The 27994-nt window shown below is 41.8% G+C and overlaps 1 protein-coding gene across 4 annotated transcripts; it reads right to left on the reverse strand.

The window, feature by feature from the left end:
• Positions 1-376: 376 nt before the first annotated feature.
• Positions 377-17879, reverse strand: LOC100840996. Of its 4 annotated transcripts, none has more exons than XM_010241443.3 (27): positions 17616-17871; positions 17397-17512; positions 17131-17266; positions 13129-13227; positions 12974-13042; positions 12724-12858; positions 12570-12638; positions 10291-10346; positions 9997-10156; positions 8940-9104; positions 8559-8643; positions 8288-8461; positions 8113-8204; positions 7993-8035; positions 7063-7220; positions 5990-6100; positions 5587-5655; positions 5340-5483; positions 5163-5237; positions 4909-5085; positions 4736-4821; positions 3780-3834; positions 3111-3236; positions 2905-3018; positions 1081-1200; positions 836-936; positions 377-727 (listed from the first exon to the last, which is right to left on the reverse strand). In XM_010241443.3, the coding sequence occupies exons 1-26, from the start codon at positions 17760-17762 to the stop codon at positions 871-873; spliced, it is 2847 nt and encodes a 948-aa protein (XP_010239745.1). In that variant the 5' UTR covers positions 17763-17871; the 3' UTR covers positions 377-727; positions 836-870. The 4 variants fall into 4 exon arrangements, 3 of the variants coding, with proteins under 3 accessions (XP_010239745.1, XP_010239744.1, XP_024311556.1); XM_010241442.3 differs by having other exon boundaries at positions 8288-8491; positions 17616-17870; XM_024455788.1 differs by lacking the exons at positions 377-727; positions 836-936; positions 1081-1200 and adding an exon at positions 2103-2469 and having other exon boundaries at positions 8288-8491; positions 17616-17875.
• Positions 17880-27994: the final 10115 nt, after the last annotated feature.

A 27994-nucleotide genomic window follows, 5' to 3' on the forward strand; every position in this document is an offset into this window, starting at 1 on the left:
CTTTTGATCTCCTCTTCTTCCCCAAAATAATGCCGCCGCAACGATTCTTTCCTTGGTTAATGGATTAATGGAGGTAAATTGACTACTCCCCTATGGTTGTACTCGCTCCTCCATCCAATATCCGTTCCGTTCAGCCGTTACAGAGATCAGTCTCCTTGTTAAATAGCCTTCACTTTCATGGGCAAAACGAAATCCTCTACATTGGTTTGATTCTTGTTCTGCACGTGATCTTCTTTCAGGCTTGATTTCATCAATTTGAGAGGCTTGTCGCACGTGATATTGTCACATGATCGTATAAGTCTAAAGCCAAAACCAAAAGACTAACAATATATTTTTTGGCTTATAAACTGAAAACCGAATGACATAGTTTTAAGTCTAACCAAACATTTACATCGCAAATTCAACCATTTCTGTTGCATTGTTATTAGGTATTTTCACAAAAGTGACTTTCTCACATTTTAAATTTTCTTGTTGCAAAGGCGGATTTTAGATGCTGCAACGAGACAGATCCACTAAATCCTCCGTCAGCACCGACTGTATGATACTGTACATCCTATTTATTTGCAGTTAGCACTCCACTAAGCTACAGTAAAAATGTGGTATCCATGAATTTACATGTCAATTCCGAAGTAAACACCAAGATTTTATATGCATTCTAACTTAACAGTCAACTGTCAAATGATTCTGTTCATCAGCCATGCCGAAAACATCAGAAATAAAAAAATCCCTGCAAAATTGATGAAACTAAGTGTCAAATTTCAACTTTTGTGGGAGTAAACAAACAAGATGTCAAGAAAAAAAAGGAATTCTTCTCAAAGAGTACTAATTTCCATACCGGCGTGGTTCAGTTGAGGTCAATCTTGTACTTTGTTAATGACGTCTTTTTTGGTACAGTGAGTATCCAACAAGAGCAGACAGTAGTATTGTCCATAAAACCTGCAGAAGAAGATAGGAGTTCAATAACCAGGATCCGAAATATTCAACTCTTTAATCTATCAGCATGCCCATAAATGTAATCTGAATTAAACCCAAGTGAACCAAGTTCATAGATCCAAAAGTAAAAAAAAAAGATGCAATCACCATATTTATTGTATTCCATCTCTCAAGCTTCTTTATCCTGGATTGCAGATCATCAAGCACACCATCTGTTGAAGAATTTTCTCTTATAGGTGAAGATAAATCAGAATTGAAGCTCCCTCCCTGCATTAGGGGTTACCTTAATATATCAGAATAAAAATAGATAAACATAAGTTGAGAAAGAAAAGTAGCCACAAAATCTGATCGCATAAAAACATCTGCTACAATAGTTCAGGATGAAAGCTTCTTGGGGTATTAAATCCTCATCAATTTTAACTCCAATGTTATTATTCTATTTCACTTCATGGAAAATTATCTCTGTGATTCAAACAAGTGGGAACATATAACAATCATAGTTCAGGATTATAAAACCATGATCAGGTGATGTAGTTAATCCTTAACCAGTTTCATATTTATGCAGTGGCATTCTTGGGGCCGGAGCGAAGTTATCACATGTGAAGAAAGAATGCATCCTCAGGAGTTTTATGTTCAAGTAATAAGGTGCTAGTAAATTTGAGCAGAAACTGCAACTACCAAAAAATCAGAACAAGTTTGCCTTCAGCATCCATAGAAAGGGTCACCTCCCAACAACGTCCTTCGATTATCAAGGATCCAAATTACTGAAAATGTTACATAATCTTCCACAGGAGACAATTCGGTCAACCAAGTTTTCTACAGTAGTCTAAGACAACCAAAATAGAGGGCAAACATGATGTGCTGTGCAGCAGCCTGTTCCACTGCTAGCCTGCGCGTCGTTGGTGTTTATGTCGAGAGATATAGTTGTACTCCCTCCGTTTGGGTTTGTACAGCCCACGCGGAATTTTATGTCAATCTTTGACCAAAATTTACATTGGTAACATGAGATTATTGCGGCACAAAAGATATATTGTTGGATTCCTATTGAATAACTCTTTTTCTAATGGTATAACTTTTATACACATATACCAAATATAATTTGAATAATTATTGGTCAAAGTGTGGCACAAACTTCAATAGGAGCCTTATAAACCCAAACAGAGGGAGTATTGTACTAGGACTATTTTGTTATTCAGGGTTCCTAGTTTATCTCCTTGTACTTGTATATATTTGGCCTAGAGCCTCGGCAATAGATCAAGTTGCATATTTCCTTACATGGTATCAGAGCCTAGGGTTTAGGTCCCACACACACAACTCATGCTCTCCATCGATCCCATAATCGATTTCCACAATCACAATCACACGGTGGGACAGTGGGGAATTGAGGGCTTAGCGCATTGGGAGTTGGTATCTCTCCTCCCATCTTGTGAGTCTTTACTATCGCCCCAGAAGTAGCACCACCAGCACTTGGGCAATAATATCTGGGTAGATAAGATGCTACATGGACCTAAACCATGAAGGTGCGTGCTCAGTGACCTACAGTAAACCACCGCAAAGCTCAGCGAAAAGGTAAAGGTCACTCACAATCGTATATTCACGTCTCCGGTCTCGACAAATTTAACCATGTTTTAAATTCATTAATTTACAAGCCATTCTCATGTGACTTAAAAACAACAATTTTAGAAATAACTCACGGAACATTAATAATACTCCCTCCGTCCCATATTAAGTGACTCAAATTTGTCCAAATATGGATGTATCTGTACCTAAAAAGCGTCTAGATACATGTAATAGAAAGTCACTTAACATGGGACGGAGGGAGTATAACATTGGAGATGAATCAAACAAACACATACAAATTCTTTGGTTACCTTACACAAATACCTAGCAAGACAGGTTTCACAAGAATATACTACAGGAGTATGATGGCACACATAATATAAAAAAATGTTGTTCCCAATGTAAACATACTTGTGACTGGATGAACTCGACTAGTTCTTGTAGCCTAGCAGCTTGTTGGTTATGTACACCAGCAGGAAAATTATCATCCGTTGGTAAACTTTCCAGAATAATTTGAAGATAGCTCTGCGAAGCACCAATGAGACCATAAAACTGATCATATGTAAAAACAAAGTGTACATATATGATCTAAATGGAGTCGCTACAGATTTTTAAACCTTTGTTGTGTATGAGCCCTCTAAGTTGAGAGCAGAAGCAGCAGAGGAAACTATATCCTTGTTTGTTCCTTTAATTTGAAGATACGGATTGGTCACACCTTGTAAATGGTCAACTTCTATAAGAATCTTCAGTTGAGTAAAATAATGCATTAGTACATAGCATTTGCAGGATTTCAACAAACACTCATACATTTTTATCAATGCTTTGAGAACCCACTAAAAAATTGCTGTCCTTGACTATAGACCATTAACTACACATCAATGGCTAAACATTGTGTTTATTGCACCGCAGGTTGCACAGATTGGTTTAACTCCGCTCATGAACCGTTCATATGAAATACACCGCAAAATTGTAAGTTATAAGAAAATCCAAGGTATAACAATGTTATGATACGAGAGATGTGTTCCAAAAAGCTGCATGCTCTACAATGATATAATGTGACAAATCTGTTCTAAAGAGCTCCAGAATCCAAATGTTTGTGACAAATCTTTGTCTCAACTTGCTATGTACTGTAGTTCAAGGCAATGCACCTCCAATGCGTTGCAATTGCTATCTCCCTTTGTTTTTAATCAAAGAACCACCGATGATTGATCATGGGGCATGCATAATTCCAGTAACATTCTCTTCAAGATAAGGAAAATGATTAAAACTCTGAAGGAAAATAGTACCTTTCCATCTTGGTAAATCACGGCAGAAGCTTCAATGTATGCAACAGCTTGGTAACTACAACGTGGGGCAATAAAACAATTTAGCATGCAGAGAGTAAGCATTTGGCATATCAAGTTATCAACTGAGAATTTAACTTAAAATCCCACCTTTTTGTGTGTGAGCTGAGTTTTACGTTTCTAGTCATATTTCTAGAACATTCGCTCCTGATTGATCCAGCTACTGATTTTTTAAGAATATGAACAGAGCTTGTTGTATTGTACAGCACAAAAGGACAAAGAGACATGGAGTCATCGACTACAAGCTAGTCTATAACTCAATCTACCAAACACTAAACCCAAACCTTAGACCATTGGGGAGACTGATGTACCATTAACACCCCTTTAAAAAAAGGACCAGGACCAAAAGAAAAGGCTGATGTACCAAGATTTTGTGGACTCGGCTGGCATGACAACTTACAAAGAGCAACATAGACTTTGGTAGACACGGCAAGCACAACAGTAGTATAGGTCTAGTCTCTAGTCAACCATGAAGAAGCACACTTATCGACCAAACATCAAGAAGCAGCAGCACAGTCACACAAGCAGCAAACATGCATGAACAAAAAAAAAGCAGCCTAACTAGCAGCCCAACAGCCCAGCCCCCCAAAAAAGCAGCTCAACACACAAAAAACAGACCTTCTCAAAAAAAGAAGAAAAAACAGACCTAACCAGACTTTAGTAGACACAGCAAGCACAAAGTTTTCCTATACCATGTTATTGCCAAGCCTAAGGGGGCAAATATATAGTACAATAAGATTTAAACTGCAAGTAAATCTACTAGAGAGTGCATCTAAACCTTTTTTATTTTGAATGTTAGGAATATGGCACCTCTGCTCAAGTGTCGCAGAGACTTCCAGTACGAATTTCTTATGAAAATATGAATGATGAAGGTTAATGTCATACCACACACAACTTACCCAAGTTTAAGAAGTCCTGCCACAGTGCTGGCACTAATATCAAAATCAACCTTTGGCTGGATAATAAAATTCCCTTCCCTTATAGGCTGCATAAGTTGAAGAGATGAGGTAACATACCATTGACCTGTGTCAATAAAACAGGAAGAAAAATGAAATGAAGAAAGTACACAAACCTCTCGTATTAACAATGCAAATCTTCCTTCACATATTCTGACCCTAATACATTCGCCTTCTGTCAGCTGTCCATTTGATGGTATGCCAGGAAGTCTTAAGTACACATCAGTGAAGTTTTGGACGGAGCTGCAGACTTTACTAGCATCTAGCACTTTTAGTATGTCTTGGTAGGATACCTATATATTAAAAAAAGAAGGGAAAAATCCATAACCAATGTAAGCATGAAGGTGCCATATAAAGCTACATAATTTACCTGCTTTGTACTTTTTAATACAAAAGGTGAGCTTTCAGGAGAGAGCACAGGATCAAAATCATTTTGGATCTTAAGCTGCAAAGCAGGTAAAGAAGAAAGATTGGTAGTTCAGACCATTTTCACATATGGCATAAATCAAATAAGTCATAAGTCAACACTCATGTCTCTTGTACCAACATGAGCATCAACAAGATGTGGTTCTATGTATTGTTGAAACAGCGGAAACACAGTTGTCATAATTTCACACTGCGAAATAGAAAAGCCTGCACGATTCTTGTCTCTCTGTATTCTTGCAATAAGATGTGAATGAACTCCACCAACCTAGAACAAGTGAATTTAGTTAATCTCCTTACAACTTATTATGGACTAGCAGAAAATGCGACTAGACTGGCATTTTTTAAACATTTGAAACACAGAGTCTTACAACTGCAATCCACAAATCCAGTGACTTCCTTATGGAAGGATGCAAAGTATAGACACCTTCGAAGATTACCTGCAAGTCCGAAAGTGCAAATCAAGAAACAATATTATACTAATCTGTAATTTTGTAGAAAGATAAGGTCAGAAACTAAATGATGCTGGGTTGGAAGCCTGAAACACAGTGCCACAATGATGTTTGATCATGTAATGTGATTTCTTCATCCGTAGCAAAGCATCGGGCTTTCAACTAGTGATACCAAACTAAATAGAGAAATATTCAGAATTAAAGAATATGGCTACCTGCTGAACTCAGTGTTCAGCAAGAAGCAAGGCGCTACCCCGCTGTGCATATGAACCATAACAGAAATACTCAAATGAACTAGTACAGAGTATTATAGTTACTTTACCACTCCACATTCCTCAGATACTTGAAACTCCTTGAATCCATTTCTGCTGAACTTCTCAAAGTCGAAGCAAGGGACTTTTGCTTTATGACTATTTCTGATTTCTTTAATATTCTGCAGAGCAACAAGGAAGATACTCATTTGAAAACGAATCTACTGATACAAGTTTCATGTCATATAAATCGCATATTAACAAAGTAATTCTTGGTCAATGCCTGTCTAAATGAAACCTTATACACCTTATATTATGAAAAAGAGGTACTGTAGTATTTTAGAAGAAAATTATTTTATCATTGTTGCTACAAACACAATGAAACAACTAAGGTGGTTGTGGTTGTACTGAGGAGACTGGCAGTAGAGACACTAAGCATCAACAAAGACCACAAAGCCGACAAGATCCGGCAGGCGGACTTTGGAGATTCGTCGAGATCCGCAAAAGAGGGGAAGCGGGCGGATCTCTGGCTCCGATGAGAGCAGCGGTGTGTGGCCCCGGCGAGGGCGGCCACGGAGGTTCTCCAGCGACGGTGAAGATGGCTGCTGCTGAAACAGGTGGGGTCCGGCAAGCAGTGGCGGATCGGACGGTAAATCGATTTAGGCTAGAGAATCAATCTGCAGCAGCGAGGATCGATCGGGGCAGGGGGCGAATCGATCAAGAGATTGACAAAGAGCACGAGTTGCGCGTGCGGAACCTAAGAAACCCTGGGCTCTGATACAATGTGAGGAAATAGGCAACTTTATCTATTGCCAAGGCTCTAGGCCAAATATAAACAAGTACAAGGAGATAAACTAAGAATCCTAAATCTAGAAGGAAGTACAACTAGTCCTTGTATAATAAGAATACATATCTCTAAAAGAATCATGACTTGGGGCAGGAGCAGCAAGATCTGTGCTGGAAGAAGCACCTATGGTGCAGTTGGGCACGGGCTCTGTTCAGTTTTTTAGGCAGCAAATATGATAAATGTTCTGCATGCCACGTGTTTTTGGACATTTAATAAATTACGTTTGAACTATTCTGGCCCATGAAATAGAAATTCCCAAAACACAATATCTGGATTTAATTAAAGAAATGGCATCACCTTTGTCAGCAAAGCAATATCCAATGAGCTATACTCATCATATTTATAGTCCCTCACTTGCTCAGGCTTGTAATAACTTTCCAAGCTTATAACTTCACAGCCAATTATATTGGCCATCTTCTGAGCTAAACTTGTTTTCCCCGATCCACTAGGACCACCTACAAATAAGGGCAGGAAATAGCAACTTAAGCGCCTGCAGAATGAACTTTCAATGCCACCTGACAGTAGAGAGAGAGAATTTTGTTTTGGGGGTGATGTGAATTCAGACTCTGTAACCATCATCTACTCCTTTTTAACTAAATCTTTAGACCAGTCTAGTATTTATTTTTAGTGAATCGAAATGCTGCTTCTGTTTAGCTGACAGTTTTGCCAGCACAATTATATGTTTTATTTAAATGCCAGAAAGACACATGTAGCAAGTATTCATATAAACACAAGCAAGAAATGTGACACTTGAACAACAAGTTGCTCCTAAAAATTAAACTAAATAGGGATGGACTGTTATGCTTTAAGAATCCAGCACAGTAGACATGACTTGTAAAAACTATTTTTTTCTTTTGTTTGGAATGACATAACTATCGGAAGTTTCTTTCTTGGCAAATATTGTAGAATTTCCGTCTTGCGGCAATCATCCAGTGCAGTAAGTGTACAGAGTATTGATTCAAATACGATTATGTGGAACTTGGGGAATTAACTTAGGTTTTAAAAACACTTGATTGATTATTGACAACCCTTACAAGTGAACACAAGAATGTGAAATTGCTACCAAGAATATCTGAGGTAAAGGGTCAACCAAATGGTTTTAAACTGCGCCAACAAAAGCATACATGTTCGTAAGTATACTTCTCAACGATGCTAAAGCAGATACTTGATCTGTAAATTTTAGTTGAATTCTACACCTCTCCACTAGATTAGGTGAGAAATAATTACCAATCCCAACAATGACAGGAAATCCTTTGTTCTCCAGCACTGCCTGAAAGACAAGTATATATGGAATCTTTCTTAGATCTGTGTATGAACTACCCCCAACAATAAGCATGGTACCTTTACCTGAATTGCTTGAACTGATAGAAGAAGACCTCTATCTAAGTCATAAGAATCTGGCAACGCTGCTAACTGGATACTACTTCTTGAAGGAGAATCTGAGAACACGATTGAGATAATCATGAGATACTGTAAAGATCTTTTTTTACAGAATTACAATATGACGTAACAAGTTGAAAACCTGGGATAAACTGCCATTTTCCAAGAGCAGGCTCCTGGTCAAACTTTTTAGGTGGAGACCTCGTCCATGGTTGCACAAAGTCGTCAAGATTTGCAGCTCTATCGGTAGTAACACGAATTGGTTTAGGCACATCAATTTTCTTTTCTTGACTTTCAGTCAGTAGTTTCCTAGAGACTGGTGGAGGTGTATTAAGTCGTGGAACCCCTAAAACCAATAAGAAATATATTACGAAAGCTCCTGTTGAAAACACAATACTCAAACAAGACATCACCTTTGCTCTCCAGGATCATTTCCAGGTAGGACTTCGTGATCCATGGACCCTTTATACCAAGATTAGAAGCTTCTGCTGCAACAATCTAAATTATGAAGTCAGTAACATTTTCAAAATATGTCTAAGGTTCCATAACCATTAACATCACAAGATTCCTAAAACTAAAAGTTTCAACATGTAGGACTTAAAGGGAATTCAAATAAGATTTACAAGACGACATGCAAGTAACAGATCCGAGGGAGACAGATTGCGACGTTCGATTTAACAGTGTAACACTCGAAAGAATGACACAGAGCACAACCAGGTGATCACGTTTTTTAACCGCATTGTTGCATAAATAAAGTATAATAATGTAGAAAAACAGGATCCAAGAGTGCATACCTTCCTACTTGGCCCTTTTAACACCAAAAAGGACTCATTTAGGGAGTCAATGGACTCTGCAGCTATCAATAACTGATCTCGGTTGACAGTTCTGCATGTACGTTTAAAGCTAACAACAACACTATATCCCAAAGCCAACAATCCTCCAAGAGTTGTCCGTCCAACCTGAGACACATTTAAAAATAGGCAAAAAGATAAGAAGCCAAATCCTGCATTGTAATCCTGTGTTGGACAAGGTAATTAACCCTTCATACTCCCTCTGTCCCTGAATACATTAAGTTTTAGGAATCTGCATTTCAACCAAGACGCATGTAGTGAATACTACATCATCCCTCTTCATTAAGCCATTTATTATCACCTTGGGAAGCTGTGTTTTACTCTAGTCAATACTAAAAAATTACATTGGAAATGGCCAAAAGAAGGGGTATGCAAGGGCAAATCTCGTGCAATGTTATTGCAAAATGATAAAATCAAATGCATTTAGGAACAATTTTGAATGTGTGAACTATATGGATTTGAGAATGGAGAATGTATTGTCATGCAAATAGGTCATTTGGTACCATTCAGTTGAAACAAAAAAGAAGGATTGCACTAATTTGCAGAACGAAAATAATTCCGTGCGAACAACATTGTGTAAACGTGCTGCCAATTGGGTTGGACCAGTTCCGGGCCTTCCGGCACTTCGTGTAAACGTGAAAATGTGGTAAAAAAAGAAAAAATGAGACATGAATTTTGCATTACACTACATTTTTTTTTCCTTTATTGCAGCATTTATGACAAAAGTATATTATTTATTATCGTAAAAAACCACACCGGTTCAACCGGTAAACCGGCGGTTCGACCAGAAAAACCTGAACCGAGAGCCTCACCGGTTTGATCACCGGTCCGGTTTTCAAAACTAGGTTTGCACCATGTTCATGCTATCTTCCATCTCCTTCAAGCCCACAGACTTCGTCTCAAGCGCTCCAAGAGCGGGATCCACAAGTGAATTTCACGTACACAATTAATACTAAGATAAAAATTCCAGCAGTTTAGGATGGTAAGATCTTTTGCATACCTCAAACTCAGCTTTTGGACGGATAATAAAGTACTTGTCAACAATCCTCTGGTCCCCGAGAGACAGGTAGTATCTTATACCACATTGCGTAACTTTAATCCAATCATCAATTTTCATTTCTTCCGAAGCAAAAGGTGGCCTAAGGTACATCTCAATAAAGCTGAAATAGTTTAAGGGAACAATTGTCACATACTGATATGGTGAACAGACTTGAGCCTGATAATTTACAAGAGAACAAGTCTGGATGAATGTAAATAATATGAATTCAAAATGATAGGTACAAAGGATACGCACTTGTCAGTTTCTGGTTTACTTTTATCAAAAGAATATATCTTCTGGCCATCTTGCGACTACAAAGACAAAGCAAAGTTAAAGAAGCAAAGGAGATGAAACTAAGCAATCAGTAGCTGCACATTCTGATTGTCTACTGCATCAACACTGCAGAAACTCATTTTGATTTAATACGAGGACAAATAACCCCATTTCAAATGGATAGGTTTCACATTAGTATGTACTCATTCATTCTCTTTCACTGTAGTTTTGGGCATTGACAGAGTCTCCACACACACATCTTTGATTATTACTAGTTCTAACTTCCAACTATATGCCAGCATACAATATTATTGAACAAAAATAGGTAGTGAAGTCCATTAAAATAGGTAGTGAAGTCCACTACCCATTGAACAAAAATAGGTAGTGAAGTCCACTACCTAGTCTTCTGATGCAGCAGCCCACGACTCGCATCCTCTTTCTCACAACTGAATTCCCGTATGAACCATGCATGCATGCTCCCTCCATTATTTGCAATGTCGCCGAGCACCATGCAAGCATGCAAGTCAATCCAAAAACTAGTCATCAACAAGATTATCTTAGTTTCTAACCTTCAAAATCTTTTATGACTCAGACTGTTTACCCGATTGAAGATCCATTTTCACCGTTGGATTTTTGCGTCGAGATCTTAAAAATTACACCCCATGTTTATATGTCACAGTGATACTTTTTCTATCGCTAGTTATCACTTACTAGATACTCAAACGAGCAATCATGTTGCCCCCTCCCTCTCCCTCTCTGGACTTGCATAACAACGAAATGCCTAAATAACTGATCACTGACTACCTTCCAACCGTTCACTATTACCATGATAGCTGTTCACTACTTACATGGCAGCCAACATATTATAAACTTGGTCTGGTAAAAAAAAATGAACTTGGTAGCTGATGGCAATAAAAGAAGTTCAGAAATATTAGCAACGGGGTCTAATTTTGAAGCCCATGCTGAGACAAAAACAATGCTGAAAACAGATTACTAATTGGATTAACGGTTTGCGTGGTAAATCATTTTTTATTCTCAGATTTAGCTTTTAATGTGGGCTGTCGTCACCAATTTTGTTGCTTTGGTTTGTTTTGGCAGCATAAGAAGAAAGCTGCAAATGAAGACTAGGGTTGGCAACTTGGCACGTCCCCTAAATAGATTTCCAAAGAATTATTACTAATAATGTGAAACTACTTCTGATGAGACTGAGAGAGAGATTATTATCATTTTCATGTGACAGATCAAGATGATTTTGTGTATGTTGGTGGTCAAAGTTTGGAAAGGATTATTTCATGCATTTTACGATGACAAGAAGATGAGGAAGTAGTGTGGCTGGTAGCAATATGATTGCTTCCATCAGTAGATGATATATCAATATTTGACCAGTGAAGATTTTGATTTAATAATATACTACGTCTACATCGAGGTACAAATAAATTTATAGTATTACACGTACTTTTTTATGTGCTTCTACTCATGATTTCACAAACAGTCACAAAGATAGTGATGGCCAAAGTTACAGTAGTTTGACTGCATGCATTCTAGAATGTTACTTGTTTTTGACTGGATGAAGCATGGACTGCAGCATGCGAACAAAACAAAAAACAAAAAACAAAAAAACTAACAGCAAGCAACAAAAGTCTTGTAAATTTATGTTTTAATCAAAACCTCAGATTAGTATTTGACAGAGAAGTCTGACTCAACCAGTTTGATTTCTGCTTAGCTGTGCCAAATTGCAGTCATGCAGAATTCAAGAGAAATCGATATTGAGTTATTGACAATGTACAAAGATAACAAACTATACAACTGAGCTGCTAACGTGAACAGCACAACAATATAATCTCATTTCGGTAACCTGACACCCACAAGCACCGACAGGTGTAAGATTTTCTGATCAAAGGTAGTTCATGTGACATGATTCACAGAGTTCTACTCCCTCCGATCCATATTAATTGTCTCAAATTTGCCCAAATATGGATGTATCTATGCCTAAAAAGCATCTAGATACATGTAATATTTCGACAAATAATATGGCTCAGAGGGAGTATAAGTTAATTCTGGGTTGACTAGTGCATGCAAAAAAACACTGCTGCACTATATTACAAAAAGCTTCACATATAAATGTCGCAACTTTGTCTAGATATGCATGTACCTACACACTAAAACACGTCTAGATACATGTGTATCTAAACAAAGTTGCGACACTTAATATGGGACGGAGGGAGTAGCATGTTACCAATCAACAGGAAACCATTGCTGACCTCGTATTTACATTTTAGCTTGTAGTACGGTTCACGGAATGAGCAGACAAAGCTGTTATCGATTCTAATCTGCATCATCAAGGTAAATAGGTTACATGAAGACTGAATACACCAATGGTAGCCACATGGAAACAAAAAGTTACAAAAATTATACTTGAGCATGATGCAGGTCTGGCTCAATGTGCTTTCTGAACAATGGAAATATGCTATCAATCAGATAATCCAATGAACAAGAATCTCCAATATCACGCTGAACTTTAGAAAGCAGGCTAAAATGAACACCACCAACCTGAAGTTCATGCAAAATATTACTCATTTAACCCTAACTTCCAAACATAAAAGATTACTCACTTACTTGAGCCATAATTATTGTAATGTAGAAATAATATGAAGCAAGGTTTTACCACAGCAACACGAATATCAAGCAGTGACCTTAGTGTTGAATGCAGAGCATAAGCACCGTCAACAATCACCTACAAGGATAACTAGTATCAATAGAGAAAAATAATCTGATTCTGAATTACGCATAATGTCTAACATGTATCCAAATATATCACACCACTCCAAATGAAGAAATCTTAAGTTGCCTCCATCCTGTACGTTTCTTCTCTTGAAAATCAACTAGGGGCATCAATGTATCTTTGCCCTTCACTAGATCCTGCTCAGAAGACATGATTGTAAGGGTACTAGTCATACACCTAAATAAGCAGAAAATTGACAGGATATCAAGCAAAATATTGTTACATACAAAAATTAAAAAACAACGGTCAGAAACTGGAATATGATTTAACTAAGTACATCAAGTGTAGGTTAACTAGAGTCACTACTTTCTGAAAAACATTGAACAAAGCAGATATTTCCAATTTGTGTAGTCCAGCAGGCAAAGCATGACCCAACAAGACCAAATCAATCAGCTGCTGCTAGATGCTCGATAAAACAAGTAATGGTACACGAGAGGGTTTTGATGCTTGTACGCTCATACTTGCAAAATCATTCACAAAATGCATGTTTTAAATTCCACTCAGTGAATAGAGAGATTCAGTTTATCATATATTTGCAAATAAGAAGATCAGAGCATATGCATTTTGGATTGTTGGGTCCACCGTGTTACATGAACTATGTTCTGACACTACTGTTTATTTATTACTTTTCACTATGACCATGAATATGAGTGCTCCGCTGAGCACAGAAGACATCGATGACTTCCAAATGGTTCTGTATTATTTATTTTTTTGCTCTTCACAATCAAAGGTTTATCTCATGATATTTAGAAATCTAATAATATGTTCTGGAAACTTTTCAAAGCGACACTCGTATGTATATTTACATGTACTAAATATAGGAAATATATGCATCCGTAAAGATCGCTAAACACTAAAATAGAAAATGTGAACCAAATAAGCTATGCAGCATGTTCACAATACCATTTTAGCAAACATAATAACAATGGTCTGAATTGCGGCCAAGACATCTATTTAGTACAACTTTGTACTAACTCAGCGACCCTTATTATGGATCGGAGGGAGTACTAGTTACAGACTCCCTAGTCCCTACAATTTACATACTAATCAGAGATGATGGAAAAACATCTGGCCATCTGTCAGTGAGGCCAAGTTGTAATGGCTCTGATTTGATCTTTTTTCACATACATAAAGTAGTAGATGTGACTTCAACTTTTTACGAAATGTGACATGCTTGCTCTCAAGAGATAGAATAGTAACATTTTTCTCAGATAGATGCAAGCGTTATCCAATTCCATATCTATCAAAAAAGTAACTTCCCAGCCACCTATGTATATGTGTGCAGTACATATTGTGAAACAGAGTAATTAGTACATGTGTATTACATGTATGAAAAATTAATTAGACATTGTAGCAGAGCAGGGTGGCACATGTTAACAACAAAACATGAGCATTCACAAAGTCAGCTAGCAGACAAATCAGAAATAGGTAACTATGTACTCAAAAAGGTGCTCGAAATATACGACCCCAGCAAACGGTAGCTGTCAAGACATTGATGGTGAAGAGTCAAGCAACCATGATGAAGTGGAGTAATTCGTTGTCCAATGAGAAGGATGCCTCATAAATAAAGTAGATAAAGCAGATAGCATTATCAGGGGAGTGACTTGATGATTAAGGTTAATGTGTGTGCCAAGGAGACTTGATGTTGGTCTAAGATAAGATTAAATGCATGCTAACAAAGGAATTTGATGCTGGTACAAGCTACCTTCAGGAATGACCAAGTTTCGATGTATACACAACTGAGCTTAAGACAACTTCCTCAACTAGATTTCCCATGCTAACAAAGGTTAAGTCACTCCCCTGATAATGCTATCTGCTTCATGGTATGTTTGGTTTGTCATTCAGGTCTGATCAACATGTTCTCAAAATGCACATACATACTTACATCTATGTTTTTCTAGCGTTATAATCCAAAACAATAAAAATTACTTCAAAATTGTAGTTACTGATAACTTTAAATATTTTTGCACATGAATTCACTTAGGTTTGTTTGGTGTTGCATGAATTATGACAATCCTGTTAGGTTGAGCTGCTTTCACAAAAACAAATTGACTGCCTGTTGTCGTATAATTATTAAATCATGTCCTGGCTAACATAGAAAATATAAGAGATATTTCCAATTATGTTGTATGTTATGTGCCCTTATTTTAGTGAATTTTGGGAATTAGCTTGATTTTAATCTGGCTTGTCAAATACGACACCAATATTTTCCACTTTACTACAACAGTTATATAATAAGTTCAGCACAACACAGTTCCAAGTTTCCAACAAGTACAGTGGCCTTAACTAAATAAATAATCCAGTACTTATTTAACTAAGTGAGTTTAATTAAAATAAAACTGATACTACCTCCGTTCCTAAATATAATAAGTTTTAGCTTTGTCTTAAGTCAAACTTACTGGTGAACTACCTCTGTTTCACAATATCTGTCCTGCGTGGATACCGGCACAAAATTGAAGTAATATGATGGAGTCATAAATACTTGTCTTAACTAGAAAGATTAGTAGTAAGTAGTAAGTCCATCTCATGAAAGCAAGAGTGATAAAATTTCCATCAAATATCTCTCAACTTACTAGGTGCATGGGACAGATATTGTGAAACAGAGGTAGTGGAAAGTAACTAGCATGTGCAAGTGCATGGGTTCCCAGAGAAGCCGCTCCCTAAATTTAGTTAGGCTTCCAAACTAGTTTAGCCTAATCTAATTTGGAAGCCTAACTAAATTTTAGAGGCGGCTTCTAGTAGAAGCTAGGGGGAGGGCAGCTTCCTAGAGAAGCCCCCAAAAGAACTGTCCCGTATTTCAGTTTCATGTCTTCAAACCACTATGATCAACTGTCACAGGTTGATTACTACAGGTTCTCTTCCAGAAGATATTTATAATTACAATGTTATGATGAAGAAGTGCACAGACCTTGAGCGAACATGCATGAAACACCAGCACTAACACAACACACAAACATGCTGCCACATTTTGGTATCATTCTAATCAGGGGCACACGCACCCAGTTAAAAGATATTTTCCCCTGACAATTAGCTAAAAAATTCAGATTGTGCACCACCTTGTTCCCATGTAAAATGCCAAATTGCCAAGGTCAGACACGAGCACTCTAAACTATTTACAGGAAAACAGTTGTAAGACAGATTTCTGATTCTTATTTAACATGTGTTCAATGTGTTCACTTACGAAGCCAAGACAAAGACATTAACTAAACCAATAAAAATGCCAATAAAGTATTCCGCAACATCAAGATGTATGAGGGAATGCACAAAAAATGAGTGCAACAAAGACAAACTTAAAAATCATTTCCACACATTAGCTAGCTTCCTTCATTTGTTCTGCTAGCCAAATTTGCATATCCGCTTATCCATTGCAACCACATACTCCCTCCGTCCAACAAAAGATGTCTCAAGTTTGTCAAAATTTGGATGTATCTAGACATGACTTAGTATATAGATGCATTCAAATTTATTCAAAGTTGAGACATCCTTTGTTGGACGGAGGAAGTAGTATAAAACCGCTAGACGTGATAATCTTCCATCAACTTTTCTGACATCGTGCAGTCTTAGGTGAGTAAAAGATCATTAACAGATAATTTCAATTAATCACCATACAGAAGTTGGTGCATTGGCTAAATTTCAGGGAGTACATGCGTCCTAGGACTCTCTTCTACTCCCTCCGTCTCATATTAAGTGACTTTCTATTACATGTATCTAGACGCTTTTTAGGCTTAGATACATTCATATTTGGACAAACTTATTTGTTGCATGGAGGACCCTAACGTAAAGTGGCACCAATACAAGAAACTGGACGGTCCTCTTTCTGGGAATAACTCCACATTCTCTTATGCACCCACCCATGAAGGCATAAATTATGCTATTCTCCTTTAACAAACACGGAAACACCAGTACACGCCTCTACAAAATACAATCGGACAGAACATTAACGCCCACCATTTCTAGCGACACTGTGGCCCACCATTAAAGCAAAGTAACCTGCACGCATCCAATCCCCGTCGTACGGCTCGAGAAAGGCGGACACGAACCTGCAGGTTGCACGCGAGGGCGTCGAAGTCGATGGTGTCGATGTCGCTCCCCTCGTCAGCCCCGGCCCCCGTGCGGTAGTTCTCCATGGAGACGATCACGACGCACCCCAGCACCGATGCCACCTTCTCTGCCAAACTGCGCAGCAAAGCATCACCACCCCCAAAATCAGCCATCAATCAGCTCCTCAAACGAAAGAGAGAGCATCAAACAGTCAACGCGATGTGGTCGCAGGGGTGGAGAGGAAGATGGTTCTCTGCTGCTCTACCTGGTCTTGCCGGAGCCGGTGGGGCCGCCGATGCCGACAGTTACGGGAAGGCCGTCCTTGCGCTCGCGCAGCTCCTGGATCGCCTTCACGAGGAGGTAGTAGCCGCGATCGAACGACTGCATCAAAGACAGGGGGATGGAATTAAAGGGGGAGGGCGGAGGCAATAATGGAGGAGAACGGAGACGGGGGGCGGCGGGGAGGGAAGAGGGGAGGGTTTACCACATGGAGTGGAAGGGACTGAAGGATGGAAGAGGAGGAGGCGGCGGCCGCGGCCGTCGGGGAGGGAGGGGACGAAGGATGGTGGAGGAGGAAGTCGCGGCCGCCGGCCTCGAGGCAGCGCTGCAGAAGGTCAGCATCCATGGCCATGGCAGGTAAGAGGTTGAGTGCAGGGGAAGGAAAGAAGGGGCTTCCACGCTTGGAGCTGGGAATTTCTTTGAGAAAGAGGGCTGACTGTATTTTTCTGATAGGAAGAGAGGGGTTGAAGTTAGAACTAGACTAAGATGGAACTGCCGTGACGCTTTGCCGAGCAAGCAACGAGTTCTTGACTCCTTAACAAATCCACGATTTTATTTATGATCTATAATCGTGTCAATGCATACATAATTTCTGTCTCTACTATTTTATAGAGACATCAATTTGATAGAAAAATAAAATCTAGATCGCCTGACGGCCTATGTTCATTTGTTCGCCCATCCATTAACCACACATCCCCTTCCATCGATTGATCTGAGTTGACTAGGACTACCATGCTCAAAGAAGTCCACAGACGGAAAGAGGAAGCTGCAGCTAGAGCCTTCGAGGAATCGATCGGTGGAAAGGGATGCGTGCGGGATGGGACCCGTTAAATTAAATTGTATAGACGGTCTAGATTTTATTTTCCTACCAAGTTGTTGTCTTTATGAGTTTTACTTATGTATCTAATTTGAGCCGGCATTTTGCACTTGTTTCACACCCAAACTAGAAGGGTTGTTTTTGTTATAAGTATCCATACTCCCACTTCACACACAACTCTTTGTAGGTTTGATTTCAAAATAGGTTAGCTATGTGCAACCCAAATCTTCTTTGAGAGTTCTCAATTCTCATTGCTCTTGTAAAACTGACCTTGTGAGCTTCAGAAACGGTCGGTCGTTTGACGGCAGCCGACAGTCTCCCAGTGCATCCAACTTCGTGTGTGGTCGTTGGATTGCAAACTTAGAGTGTTGTTGGATGATACTTGTTGCGGATCATTGCATAGACGGTGGTTGTCCTTAAAATCGTCAGTTTGCTTGCACTATTATCTTGGATGTTTGCAGGTAGGTATCCAAGAGTGTTGTTGGTTGGAGTCGGTGGTGTTAATCACCGTATCATTCAGGTCGCACTACTTATCATGCTCATGAAGATCGGGCAACCACCCATCGGTATATTAAAAATAGATCAAACCGTAAATGCCACTTTCATGTGTACGTGGGGCTACGAGGATCGGCCTCGGCCCTTAGCCCGCGAGGACTACTCACACATCACGATTGAATGACGAGAAGACATTGTATTGTATAAACAGTTTGGAATTGATAACTGAAAGTCTTACAATATCGTCGGTTGCGATGGAATCGAGATTATCCTTTGAGACGTAGGTGGATGAATGACATCCCGCTTATGCTTCAAGGTTTCTGGAGCCCCCTGTGCCATTCCAGCCTCGTGTCCCTTCGTGGAAGCTGTTTGGGTTCAACGAGGCGGCGGCGGCACCAGGTACAACCACTGGCCCGAGAGCTTGCGGTTGCACGAGGTGGCGTTAAAATTTCTGGAGCCTCGGCTGGCGACGCTTTTTTTGGATCATTTGTTTCTCTCGTCAACACCTTTGCAAAAGTACTCATTTTCCATTTTATTGTGTTATTCTCTTCAAGGAATAAAATAAAGAGAAATATTTGCACATCTTCGCAATTATTAGTGACTAGTGGACAAGTAGAAGGATATAAATGAGTGTAAACTTCACTGATCACACCACATAGTTGAGAGGCACGGATATTTTATCCCTCGGCAAAGATCGACCAAGCTAGAAGAAATGGAAAACAGAATAGATTGTGATGACAACTGATGCATGTAAAATGCATACATGAACTTTCATGTTATTTATGTTATATTCTACAATTATTCTATCATTTAATTGAGTTTTCAATGAATTTCTAATGATTTGAGGACAATTTTCTCACCCAGTGTTTTTAACGTTCACGGACCTTCTGAACTCAATAAATCCCAAAAACATCTGTGAGCTATTTTTCAGAAAGATAAAAGACCGCGTGAAACAGAGGCAACCAAGGGAGCCAAGAGGGCCAGGAAGACCCCTGTAGACCACGTCGTGGGGCCCAGTAGGGCCCTTCGAGTCTCGTTTCGCTTTGTCTTTTTGCCCACGCCTTCGTATTGACCTAAAACCTCCTATAAATACATTGTGCTTCGTGTTCCCGAAGCACGAACAATGAGAAAACAAAAACAAAAAAATGCAACAGATTGATCTAGGATTGGAGGTGGGAACTTCGCCAAAGTCGCCGATGGCCGCCACTCACTCTCCTCCAACATATCCTCCATCATCACCATAATGATGAGGGAGTAGTACTCTTTGAACTATGGGTTTGTGGAAATAGCTTGATCTCTCTCTCTCTCTCTCTCTCTCTCGTGCTATCATGTAATAGAAACATATGAGCTGCTAGACATGATTACAATCATCGCCGAATATTTATTGGTGGATCTTTTGTTATGAGATTGCAATGTTCAGATTACGTTTGATGTATTTATATATGCATAAGTCTACCCGTTCTTGTTTACTTGTACGAATCATATGAGTTTCTTGAACATCTGTGGAGGATGTTGACGGAGTAAGCTGGTAGTGGAATATGAATAGTGACATCAAATTTGGGAACTACTAGGGTTTTTACCTTTCCGTTGTTTACCTCACTAGCTAGGGACATATAAGTGCATTATGCTATCAAGTGATGACAATTAGTCCTGTTTGTTCAAGGTTGCATGAAAGTTCAACATCATGTTAAAGTTCTTAAATCAATGCCTTGTTTATCTTAAACTTGGTTAAATGCGAAATCACAATGCCAAGGAAGTATTAGTGAGATATGTTGCATCGTCTCGATATTGGAACGCGATGCCCATATGAATGCTATTGGTCACATCTAAATTACATTGCAAAGTTAAGTAACTTGTCCTTTATGCTATATTCATGCCACCAACATTATAAGAGAGTTTGACAAATGAACCCATGTACCCCGTTCTTATTTTAATCAGAAGAAAAAAACTCTATTTATTATGTTCTTGCTGTACATTATTTGCCAGTACCATAAGAACGAAATTAAAAATCCCCATTGAGTTATTTACTTCCTTAATTGATAGTTTAGTTATATATCTAGTTATTACATCTTCTAATTAGTTTAAATTCCTGCTTAGCATTATTTTACTTAAAGTACTTGTTATAAGGAAAAATTGGCCAGGGGACACCGTTATTTTGCGGTCTTGGCCCAAACACACTGCCCGATTGTGAATTTGCCCAGTAACATTACAATTTTCGGGGCATTTGCTGAAACACACCTCCCGTCTAAAAAAGGAAAGTCCCATGAAATTACAGCCTTACCCCCCTTCTCTTCTTCCATTACAACCCGGCGGTGAGCGTCACCGTGTTCAGGTTCCTCCAGCAGCACACCCTGTACTGCAAGATGAAGACAGGGCGGCGGCGCCGTCCCCTTTCTATCCTCACTTGACCATACTCATACTTGACTTTTTTTTTGGCTAGATAGATTGAGTAATTAGGATACTTTAGATCTGTAACGTAGATGCAAGTCGATCGATACTTATTAATTAGGTGCAGCAGTTGATTGATTTATTGATTTGCACGTGTTCAATTCTGTGTGGCACATTTCAGTGAACTTTTTAGATCAATCAAATTCAAGTCTCGTGTGCCAAGAATATTTGCCGAAATTTGTTCTTGACCATCACATGAACAAAGATATGATGAACCTGATCAGGATCCCAACTAAATAAGATGCATCACTTGGAGGCTTAATTGAACCAGAACAACAAAAAGGCAAAGAGCGAGGGTCAGATCTAAGCCCGCTCTGCAGATGCAGATATTGTAATTTCACAAGACTTTCCCTTTTTGGCTGGGCGGTGTGACGAGGGAATAACCCATCGAGTCCTCAACCTTCATATACCCGATACAGCCCAGCAGGGGGTCCACTCGAAGGCCCATCAAGTATATGCAGGTCGAGTTCCTCAAAGTGCGGCTCAAGCCGAGGAACATGATCTTTTCGTACCAGAATAAACTGATTTGATTGTAAACCTTTCCGATTATCACGCCCGAGACCTAGCCACTAGTATATAAGGCTAGGAGGGGGAGTCAGGAAGGGGTAACCTCTACACATACACGCCGGATCCATCTGTGCATCATAGCTTCATAGTAATTTCGATCAATACAATACAAGAAAAGCATGACGTAGGGGGTTTACCTTCCGAGGGCCCTGAACCAGGGTAAATCTTGTGACTCCCCTAGTCTTTGTTAGTCGACAAGATCGCTGGTGCACCCCATGCTCTCCTTCGGTCGAAAACCCTTGAGTCAGGGTATTGCCGAGGTAGCCCCTCGTCATTGGCGCCGACCGTGGGGAAGAAGTGCATCAGATCTACGATCTTCTTGACCATGTTGTTCTCAATCCACAACGCATCAACCACGGAGGAGTCGATCCGCTTCGGGTCCTTGAGCTTCTCAGCTCACCCGCCGGAATTGCGCTCCACTTTCCACAACCTCAACGGTCTTCTGGACCTGTCCTTCGGAAGCTTTAATCTCCGAGTCAGCCGCGAGGGAATTGTCAGCTTCACAGATCTATCACCAACAAGGCAGATCTGCAATTCTTTGGAGGCGTCGCCGACTGATCCCTCACCCCCGATGCGTTCGCTGGGTAAAACAGGGCCAACTCTGGCCAATTTTTTTTGCACCGAGTGCGATTCACATCACTCGGTGTTCGCTGAAGATCCCACTCCTTACAGCGTCAATACCTGTTCGAGCGCAGCAATCAACCCCAATGACGCAATCGCGATCCCTCGCATGACCTTAGCACAAGTCTTCGCGGCGGAAGTAGGCGAGAGCAGTGGAGATGGACACCACGCTGGTAGAACCATCTTCGCCGAGGCGCGAACAGGAGACGCGACCAATGATCGCCCAACAGTCATTCTCATGCCGGAAGAGGAAGTTCGGGTCGAGGCCACTCTTAACAGCACTACCCCTCTACCAGCAGACGCCACGCGCAACGAGATGATGGCATATCATCATGTGCTAAATACTACGCATGCTCGACTGCGAGATGAGCAGGCAGAGCTACAGCGACGGCGGGAGATCGCCGACGCCTCGAGTGCTCGCAAACAGCTCTCAGCACAGAGTCGCAGTGCTTGCTCCCAAGCGCTGTGCTATCGATCTCGGTTGAACAATATTCCCGAGCGAGATCGCATCGGCATGACACGTAGGCTGGATGATGAATTGATGACAGTCAATACCCAGGGGGAGGTCCTCCCCCGGACGCCACAAGGAGCCGTGGTTGTTGCAAACACGTACCTCTTATCCACTATGCCACCGAATGACGACCTGAAGGCGGCTTAGGCCTCATCGGGAATGCCCCAATGGGCCCCAACTCGTACCAGATGGAGCCCCGATGGCATAGGGATGATGGTTCCCAACGGCAAAACAATCGCATGACTCCTCCACGACGGGGACTGGAAGAACAGGCTAATCGCCGCCGCAACACCCTCGTGCTAGGAGATGCTCGTGATATTATTACTCAGCAGAGAATCGATCGCGAGCGGTCAGCCCGTGCTGACCGCATCACAGAAGAAGAGGATGAACCTTGCGGCGCGGCCTGCTTTAGTCGTCGCGTTCGCAATTCGCAGATGCCCCATAATTTTTCAGTTTCGTCGAGCGCAATCAAGTTTGACATATCTCAGGAGCCACGAGCTTGGTTAGAAGATTACCTCACAATCGTGCAACTGCAGGGAGGAACGAAGAACACGGCCATGCAATGCTTGCAGTTGCAGCTCAAGGGGCACGCTCGCACATGGCTAGCTAGTCTGCCAGAGGGCGAAATCGGCTCGTGGGACAAGCTCTATCAAGTCTTCACCCGCACATTTCGGGCAACATATAAAAGGCCAGTTTCGTTGGAGGAACTCCGAGCGAAGGTCGAGTGAGTCCATTCGTTCATACATACAACGATGGACATTCCTAAAAAATGCAGCAGAAGAAATATCGGACGAAAGTGCAGTCGACGCCTTCGAACGTGGGTTGAAACGCTTCACTTTTAAGGAAGAACTGGGACGGAGCAGGCCAAAAACAGTGGCATATCTGATGGAGATAGCAAATAAATGGGCGGATGGAGAAAATTCAATTCGAAATGAGCACAATGCACTACCCGATGATGAAGAAGCCGAGAGAGGACACGGCCGTAGCACCGAGCAACGAAAGAAGTGAAAGGAGCGGGAGCCTAACGCTCCCGAATTCGTAGCGGCAGAGTTCGACCGTAACGGCAGTGGGCGAGGTGAAGGAAATAATGAAGGGCAGCAGGATAGAAACTACCGTGGCAACTACCGGGATAGCAGCAAGAATCAGCAGTGGCAGCCTCGGAGGTTGCGGCGAGATGGGCAACCTGCTTTATCGTTGGCGCAGCAGTTGTCATCTCCCTGCACCTTCCATGGTACCAGGGATGTCGATGGAAATATAAGGTGCGGTCACACACTATTCGAGTGTCTCCATTTTCACGAGTTGCAGGACACATGCAGCCAGTTTCAAAATTCAACGGCAAGCAGGGATTACCCTCGAAGGCCAGGTCAGCAATCAACGAGGAATAATCCCAATCCTTTGGCTCTGCCACACGCCACTCGAGCTGGGATGGTCGCGCACAATGCACCACCTCCCCCTCCATTGCCACCAAATTTCGCTGGATCCGTGCAACATGTGTAGCCTGCGCCACGGCCATCAGAAGCACCAGCAGCAGCTAACGCGTATCCAGCGCCTCTAGGAAATATCTTCATGATACAAAAAGGAAGGCCGTCCAACCGACATCAAAAAGTCATCACTCGACAAGTTCATCTGGCTGTAGCTGCACCACCCGCCACCCCAGAATACCTCGACTGGTCCGAAGTCACCTTTTCATTCTTGCGGGCAGATCACCCACCTCAGATCCCGAGGCCAGGACAGTCAGCACTAGTCCTAGAAGCTCAGGTGGGAGGCTATGAGATGAGCAAGGTCTTCATAGATGGAGGCAGTGGCATTAACATCATATTTGCGGATACACTACGGGCGATGAACAGATCTTTAACAAATCTTCAAGCTACAGACACATATTTTCACGGAATTGTTTCGGGAAAACAGGCAGTACCGTTGGGCCGGGTCAGCCTCGACGTCATCTTTGGCAACCCCGCTAATTTTCGCAAGGAATGGATCGATTTTGAAGTACTCGACTGGAATTCACAATACCATGTGCTTCTAGGCCGGCTGGCACTCGCCAGGTTTATGGCCATCCCCCACTATGCATATCTCATGATGAAAATGCCTGGACCCTACGGCATCATCACCGTCCGAGGAAGCTTTACAAGATCGGACAATTGTGACACAGAATTCATAAACTTGCTGAGTCATTCGGCATGCAGACAGAACTCGCCTCTTTGAAGGAAACGACGGACAACGACGTACTTCCCATGACGAAGAAAGCGCCACAACAAATGGAGTTCAGCACGAAGAGCGACACGACGGAGCATCAGGTACACCCGACGAATCCCAGTAAAACAGTGCTGGTGTCCTCGAGTCTTCCTCCCGCATAGGAAAGCGCGCTCTTCGAGTTCCTGCGCGAGAATTGGAAATTTTTCGCCTGGGTACCATCCGATATGCCGGGTATTCCCAGGGAACTTGCTGAGCACTCTTTGCATGTGGACGAGCATGCCAAACCCATCAGGCAACCGATGAGGCGTTTTTCAGAACCAATGCGAAAGGCCATTGGTGAGGAGGTCAATCGTTTGCTTGAAGCAAAGTTTATCCAGGAAATAAAACAAGCTACCTGGGTGGCGAACCCCGTGCTTGTCCCGAAGAAGAATACGAAAGTTTTACGCATGTGCATGGACTTCACCTCGTTGAACAAGCACTGCCCGAAAGATCATTTTCCTCTGCCTCGAATTGACCAGATTGTCGATTCGACTGCGGGATGTGCCCGGTTGTCATTCCTTGATGCATATTTGGGATACAATCAGATTCGATTGAAGAAGGAGGACGAAGACAAGACAGCATTCATAACGCCTTATGGAGTTTTCTGCTACACAACTATGCCTTTCGGACTGAAAAACACAGGCATTACGTATCAACGCTGCATGCAGGCGTGTCTTGGGGCACAGCTTGGCAGAAATGTTCAAGTCTACATCGATGATATCATTATCCAGACAAAGACTGAAGATACCTTATTAGAGGATATTCAGGAGACATTCTAGAATCTTGATAAGTATCGGATCAAGCTTAACCCGACGAAATGCGTCTTCGGAGTACCTGTAGGGCAGCTTTTGGGCTATTTTCTTTCTGCAAGGGGAATTGAAGCCAATCCAGAGAAGATCAGAGCAATAGTAACAATGAAGGAACCAGCAAACATCCATACAGTACAACAGCTTACAGGACGAGTGGCAGCCCTCAGCCGTTTCATTAGTAGATTGGGAGAAAAAGCCCTACCATTCTACCAGCTACTCAAGAAGGGGGACAAATTCACGTGGACACCCGAAGCCAACAGTGCATTCGCCGATCTAAAACGCATGCTATCAACTCCACCGGTCCTTGTAGCCCCACTAGAGAATGAGCCTCTCTTGCTATACCTTGCCGCCACAAATCAAGTGGTCAGCACGGCTTTGGTAGTAGAAAGAGCAGAAGAAGGGAAAGCGCAGCCAGTCCAAAGGCCGGTATACTATGTTAGTGAGGTACTGTCTCTCACAAAGCAGCGTTATCCACATTATCAGAAGCTGGCATACGGATTATTCATGACGACTCGGAAGTTGGAACATTATTTTCAGCAACACCCGATGATCGTAGTAAGTGAAGCTCCACTCGCCAACATTCTCAACAACCCGGAGGCAACAGGACGGGTCACCCAATGGGGAATCGAGCTTTCGCCCAGGAATATCACATACGAGCGCCGGAAAGCAATCAAGTCGCAGGTGCTGCCAGATTTCATCGCCGAGTGGACTGAGATGCAGACTCCAAGCCCCCCCGATTTGTCGAGTGCTTGGACCATGTATTTTGATGGGTCCAAACGGGCAGAAGGTGCCGGGGCAGGAGTAATATTGATCTCACCAAAAGGAGACACGATGCGCTATGTTTTTCAGATGCACTTCCGCAATGCCTCCAACAATGAAGCCGAGTGCGAAGCTGTGTTGCAGGGCATGCGGATGGCAAAAGCGTGCGGTGCCACTCGCCTAATGATCTATGGTGACTCTAACTTGGTTGTGCAGCAAACAATGAAGACCTGCGACGCAGTATCAGACACCATGATTGCCTACCGTGATATGTACAACACACTGGAGGGTAATTTTGACGGTTGTGAGCTCGCGCATGTCAGCCAAGCCAGTAATAAAGAGGCTGATCATTTGGCCAACCTGAGATCCACGCGGACAGCAGTTTCGCCCGGCATTTTTCTGGAGATCATCCATCAGCGAAGCATCAAAGAGAAGAGCGCGACAATTTCAGTCAACAAGTCGCCCCATAGCCGATTCAGCAGTTTCACCTGACAACCCCGCAAATGAGCAAGCAGCAGCCGGCGCAGTCGAAGTCCTGGCAATTGAACCAACATGGATGAAGCCTTTACTCGCATACATGCTCCGGCAGGAGTTGCCAGAGGATACAACCGAAGCTAGAAGGGTTATGCGGCGATCGAAAGCTTTCACAATAATCAATGGCGAATTGTACAAACGCAGCGCCTCCGGTATTTTTCAGAGATGTATCTCACTAGAAGAGGGACATGATATCCTCCTAGATATCCATCAGCGCACGTGCGGGCACCACGCGAGAAGCAAAACAATCGCCGCCAAAGCCTTCAAAGCTGGATTCTACTGGCCCACGGCCCTACTCGACGCCCAGGCTATCGTCAGCAAATGTGAGGCATGTCAGATGTTCGCCACGAAGCCGCATGCCCCAGCATCCGAACTCAAGACAATTCCCATCGCCTGGCCTTTTGCGCAACAGGGACTCGACATGGTAGGCCCGTTGAGGAAGTCGCGTCATGGAGGACACCGCTTTCTGCTAGTCGCGGTAGACAAATTTTCGAAGTGGATCGAAGCCATGCCAATTGCAAGTGCCACACCTGCAACGGCTATTCAATTTTCAGGTCTATCGTTTTCCGTTTTGGCGTTCCTCACAGTATCATCACGGACAATGGAAGCAACTTCAAAGCAGCCGACTTTCAAGACTTCTGCGCGCAGATGGGGATCCAAATCAACTATGCTACAGTCGCGCACCCGCAGACAAATGGCCAAGTCGAAAAGGCCAACAGTCTGCTCACCGAAGGCATGCGGAAAAGGTTGATGATACCCTTGCGGAGAGCAGCTGGCGCATGGGTCGA

The sequence above is a fragment of the Brachypodium distachyon genome, chromosome 5, assembly GCF_000005505.3.
Source record: "Brachypodium distachyon strain Bd21 chromosome 5, Brachypodium_distachyon_v3.0, whole genome shotgun sequence".
In the NCBI taxonomy this organism is placed as follows: domain Eukaryota; kingdom Viridiplantae; phylum Streptophyta; class Magnoliopsida; order Poales; family Poaceae; genus Brachypodium; species Brachypodium distachyon.